Source organism: Acipenser ruthenus, unplaced genomic scaffold (genome assembly GCF_902713425.1).
Source record: "Acipenser ruthenus unplaced genomic scaffold, fAciRut3.2 maternal haplotype, whole genome shotgun sequence".
NCBI classification, from domain to species: domain Eukaryota; kingdom Metazoa; phylum Chordata; class Actinopteri; order Acipenseriformes; family Acipenseridae; genus Acipenser; species Acipenser ruthenus.
Window position 1 is genome coordinate 1 of NW_026708061.1, and position 5,000 is coordinate 5,000.

Genomic DNA, 5,000 nt, shown 5'->3' on the forward strand with positions numbered 1-5,000 from the left:
CAAAGGTGCTGTATATTGCCAAAGCTGTTACAAAGTAGAGTATATAGAGGTTGGAATGTAAAACTCTCCTCTCTCTTCCTCTCTCTGTGTGTCTCTCCCTCTCTTCCTCTCGGTGTGTGTGTCTCTCCCTCTCTCTGTGTGTCTCTCCCTCTCTTCCTCTCCTCTCTCTGTGTGTGTCTCTCCCTCCCTCTCTTCCTTCCTCTCTTCCTCTCTCTCTCCCTCTCTTCCTCTCTCTCTCCCAGGCTCTGGTGACGAAGATTCCTGAAATGATCCGGCTGATAATCGACTGGACGCTGGATTACCTGAGAGAGCATCTCCTGAACTGGATCAGGGAGCAAGGAGGCTGGGTGAGAGAGAGAGAGAGAGAGAGAGAGAGAGAGAATGAGAGAATGAGAGAGGGGGAGAGAATGAGAGAGAGAGAGAGAGAGAGAGAGAGAGGCTGTGTGAGAGAATGAGAGAGAGGCTGTGTGAGAGAATGAGAGAGAGGGAGAGAGGCTGTGTGAGAGAATGAGAGAGAGGGAGAGAGAGAGAGGGAGAGAGAGAGAGAGAGAGGCTGTGTGAGAGAATGAGAGAGAGGGAGAGAGAGGCTGGGTGAGAGACACAGAGAGAGAGGCTGGGTGAGAGACTGAGAGACACAGAGAGAGAGAGACTGAGAGAGAGAGGCTGGGTGAGAGACAGAGAGAGAGGCTGGGTGAGAGACACAGAGAGAGAGGCTGGGTGAGAGACTGAGAGACACAGACACAACAGGGCTGGGAATCAGACTCCTATCGCACAGCAGTGTGATCCAGTCCAGGTTTTACTGCTACCAGCTTGATCAGCCCCCAGTGTGTCTAGCTAACAAGCTCAGGGTGTGTCTGATTATTAAACTCCCAGTGAAACCAGGACTGGATCACACTGCTGTGCAGCGGGAGTCTGATTCCCAGCCCTGGTATGTCTCTCTCTCTCTCTCTCTCTTTACCAGGCTGTATTCATTAATGAATTATTTCTTTCTCTCTCTTTTCGTTCTCTTCTCAGGAGGGGATTCGCTCCTATTTCGGGACCCCAACTTGGCAAACTGTGGGGGTCTTTCTCGCTGGTGTGCTGACCACAGCACTGGTGATCCGAAAGATGTGAGAGAGAGAAGGGGAGAGGAGAGAGGAGGAGGGGGGAGGAGAGGGAAGAGGGTGGGGAGAGGGGAGGAGAGGGAAGAGGGTGGGGAGAAGAGGGTGAGGAGAGAGAGGAGGAGAGAGGGGAGAGGGAAGAGGGTGAGGAGAGAGGAGGGGAGGAGAGAGGGAGGGAGGGAGGAGAGGTAGTACCAGATAAAATGAAATTTAGCTACAGCTATGGAGACACACACACAAGGATAGATAGATAGATAGACAAGATTTTTTAGCTTGATTCAGATCTGATAACGTATAGGAGACTTGGTGGCTCAGCGGTTAAAGAAAGGGGCTTGATACCAGGAGGTTCAAATCCCGGCTCAGCCACTGACTCCCTGTGTGTGTGTGTGTGTGTGTGTGCGTGTGACCCTGAGCGAGTCGCTTCACATCCTTGTGCTCCGTCCTTCGGATGAGACGTCAAACAAACGAGCTCCTATTGGAAGTGACTCTGCTGCAGCCACTGACTCTCTCTGTGTGTGTGTGTGTGTGTGTGTGTGTGTGTGTGTGTGTGTGTGCGTGTGTGTGCGTGTGACCCTGAGCGAGTCGCTTCACCTCCTTGTGCTCCGTCCTTCGGATGAGACGTCAAACAAACGAGCTCATATTGGAAGTGACTCTGCAGCAGCAGCAGCAGCAGCAGTTGTTGATGATGCAGAGTTCACCCTCCTGGTCTCTGGAAGTCTCTTCGGAGAAAAGCGTGCGCCGAACCTCCCTCGATCCCGAGTTCAACGAACAATTCCGTTACCGAGTGCCGTGCATTGTGGGATGGCGGCGACACGGGCACTTTTTATAAAAAGAAAAAAAAAAAAAAATAACAAACGGTTTTAAGTTCTATTTTGAGGCACGCGTGAGTCACAAATATCACTTTATATATTTCAGCGAACGGATGCATTGAGATGCGAGAGTCAAATAACTGTTTTTATAATCCTTTTATGATGTTTGAAAAACTCGCAGCAGTCGCCTGATAGCAAACACTGTGTTTATTATCTCTGTGTCTCAGTCTGCGATGTTTTGACTATGAGTCTGTCCAGCCCTGGCTATAGGACTACAGCTCCCAGCATGCCTCTGCACCCGCGGCCATGGCGAGGCATGCTGGGAGCTGTAGTTCTTTAACTCTAGAGCTCTGCTGTGGTCTTGTATCACAATACAAATCATTTCAACACGTCGATTCAGCTGCCTGCCACAGTGTAACACAGCCAGTGTCTTTACAGAAGAGCCAGCGCCCCCTAGTGGTCTGACACGTGGGATTGCCGGCAGTGCCCTAGCCGTGCACTAGATGGCGCTATCACTAATATAAAGATGAGCCGACACGAGTCTACGGCAGGCAGCTGAATTGACGTGTTGAAATGATTTGTATTGTGATACAAGACCGCAGCAGAGCTCTAGAGTTAAAGAACTACAGCTCCCAGCATGCCTCACCATGGCCGCGGATGCAGAGGCATGCTGGGAGCTGTAGTCTTATAGCCAGGGCTGGGAGCGATTCACTGTGTCTCGATAGAGGTCTGTATCGCTTAACTTGTTTTTTTATCAGACTTTGTACTTTTGGGGGAAAATCAACCACTGAACTCAAACTGTGAGTCGTGCCTTTTCTTTCATTTTTATTTTATTTTTTAAACATTTTCAATGTGGGTTTTCTACTAGTTTGTTTTTATTTTATTTTTTTCAGGGAAAACTGTGTTTTGTAATTGAATTATATATAAAAAAAAACAAAATTTAAAAAAAATAAACTTTCATGAATGAAAATATGTTGCTGTGAGATTTATTGTGGTTTTATGATGTTAATAAAGCTTATAAGAGGTGAGAGAATGGATTTTAAAGATGGTCAGCGCTCCTTTAAAGGGAGGGGACAGTGATCCTGTTAATAAAGCTAATAAGAGGTGAGAGAATGGATTTTAAAGATGGTCAGCGCTCCTTTAAAGGGAGGGGTCAGTGGTCCTGTTAATAAAGCTAATAAGAGGTGAGAGAATGGATTTTAAAGAAGGTCAGCGCTCCTTTAAAGGGAGGGGCCAGTGATCCTGTTAATAAAGCTAGTAAGAGGTGAGAGAATGGATTTTAAAGATGGTCAGCGCTCCTTTAAAGGGACGGGTCAGTGATCCTGTTAATAAAGCTAATAAGAGGTGAGAGAATGGATTTTAAAGATGGTCAGCGCTCCTTTAAAGGGAGGGGCCCAGTGATCCTGTTAATAAAGCTAATAAGAGGTGAGAGAATGGATTTTAAAGATGGTCAGCGCTCCTTTAAAGGGAGGGGTCAGTGATCCTGTTAATAAAGCTAATAAGAGGTGAGAGAATGGATTTTAAAGATGGTCAGCGCTCCTTTAAAGGGAGGGGTCAGCGATCCTGTTAATAAAGCTTATAAGAGGTGAGAGAATGGATTTTAAAGATGGTCAGCGCTCCTTTAAAGGGAGGGGCCAGCGATCCTGTTAAGAAAGCTAATAAGAGGTGAGAGAATGGATTTTAAAGATGGTCAGCGCTCCTTTAAAGGGAGGGGCCAGTGATCCTGTTAATAAAGCTAATAAGAGGCGAGAGAATGGATTTTAAAGATGGTCAGCGCTCCTTTAAAGGGAGGGGCCAGTGATCCTGTTAATAAAGCTAGTAAGAGGTGAGAGAATGGATTTTAAAGATGGTCAGCGCTCCTTTAAAGGGACGGGTCAGTGATCCTGTTAATAAAGCTAATAAGAGGTGAGAGAATGGATTTTAAAGATGGTCAGCGCTCCTTTAAAGGGAGGGGCCCAGTGATCCTGTTAATAAAGCTAATAAGAGGTGAGAGAATGGATTTTAAAGATGGTCAGCGCTCCTTTAAAGGGAGGGGCCAGTGATCCTGTTAATAAAGCTAATAAGAGGTGAGAGAATGGATTTTAAAGATGGTCAGCGCTCCTTTAAAGGGAGGGGCCAGTGATCCTATTAATAAAGCTAATAAGAGGTGAGAGAATGGATTTTAAAGATTAAAATTTCATTGAATTTTTTTTTTTCAATAGGTTAACTACAGCAGGCAGCTGAATTGACGTGTTGAAATGATTTGTATTGAGATACAAGACCACAGCAGAGCTCTAGAGTTAAAGAACTACAGCTCCCAGCATCCCTTGCCATGGCCGCGGGTGCAGAGGCATGCTGGGAGCTGTAGTCCGTTTCACAATACAATAACTACGGACAGAGAGAAAGGCAGGTTTATTTCTAGGAATCTTTTAGTCTGAATTAGCAGTTTGAACGGTTCTGAGAGATCTCAGAGAGATTGATCAGTGCTTCCATATGCTTTACCACACCTCTCTGTGCTTTACAATGCTTCCCTATGCTTTACCAGACCTCTCTGTGCTTTACAATGCTTCCCTGTGCTTTACCAGACCTCTCTGTGCTTTACAATGCTTGCCTATGCTTTACCAGACCTCTCTGTGCTTTACAATGTTTCCCTATGCTTTACCAGACCTCTCTGTGCTTTACAATGCTTCCCTATGCTTTACCAGACCTCTCTGTGCTTTACAATGCTTCCCTATGCTTTACCAGACCTCTCTGTGCTTTACAATGCTTCCCTATGCTTTACAACACCTCTCTGTGCTTTACAATGCTTCCCTATGCTTTACCACACCTCTCTGTGCTTTACAATGCTTCCCTATGCTTTACCAGACCTCTCTGTGCTTTACAATGCTTCCCTATGCTTTACCACACCTCTCTGTGCTTTACAATGCTTCCCTATGCTTTACCACACCTCTCTGTGCTTTGCAATGCTTCCCTATGCTTTACCAGACCTCTCTGTGCTTTACAATGCTTCCCTATGCTTTACCAGACCTCTCTGTGCTTTACAATGCTTCCCTATGCTTTACCACACCTCTCTGTGCTTTACAATGCTTCCCTATGCTTTACCACACCTCTC

General features: G+C 46.2%; 1 protein-coding gene across 1 annotated transcript; it reads left to right on the forward strand.

Moving 5' to 3' along the window:
* Positions 1-182: 182 nt before the first annotated feature.
* LOC131728723 (apoptosis regulator BAX-like) lies at positions 183-1,147 on the forward strand (the record flags this gene model as incomplete). The annotated part of the gene is made up of 2 exons (XM_059019714.1): positions 183-347; positions 1,015-1,147. Coding segments are annotated over 2 exons (264 nt in total), but the record flags the coding sequence as incomplete, so codon positions are not given.
* Between the last annotated feature and the right edge of the window lie 3,853 nt (positions 1,148-5,000).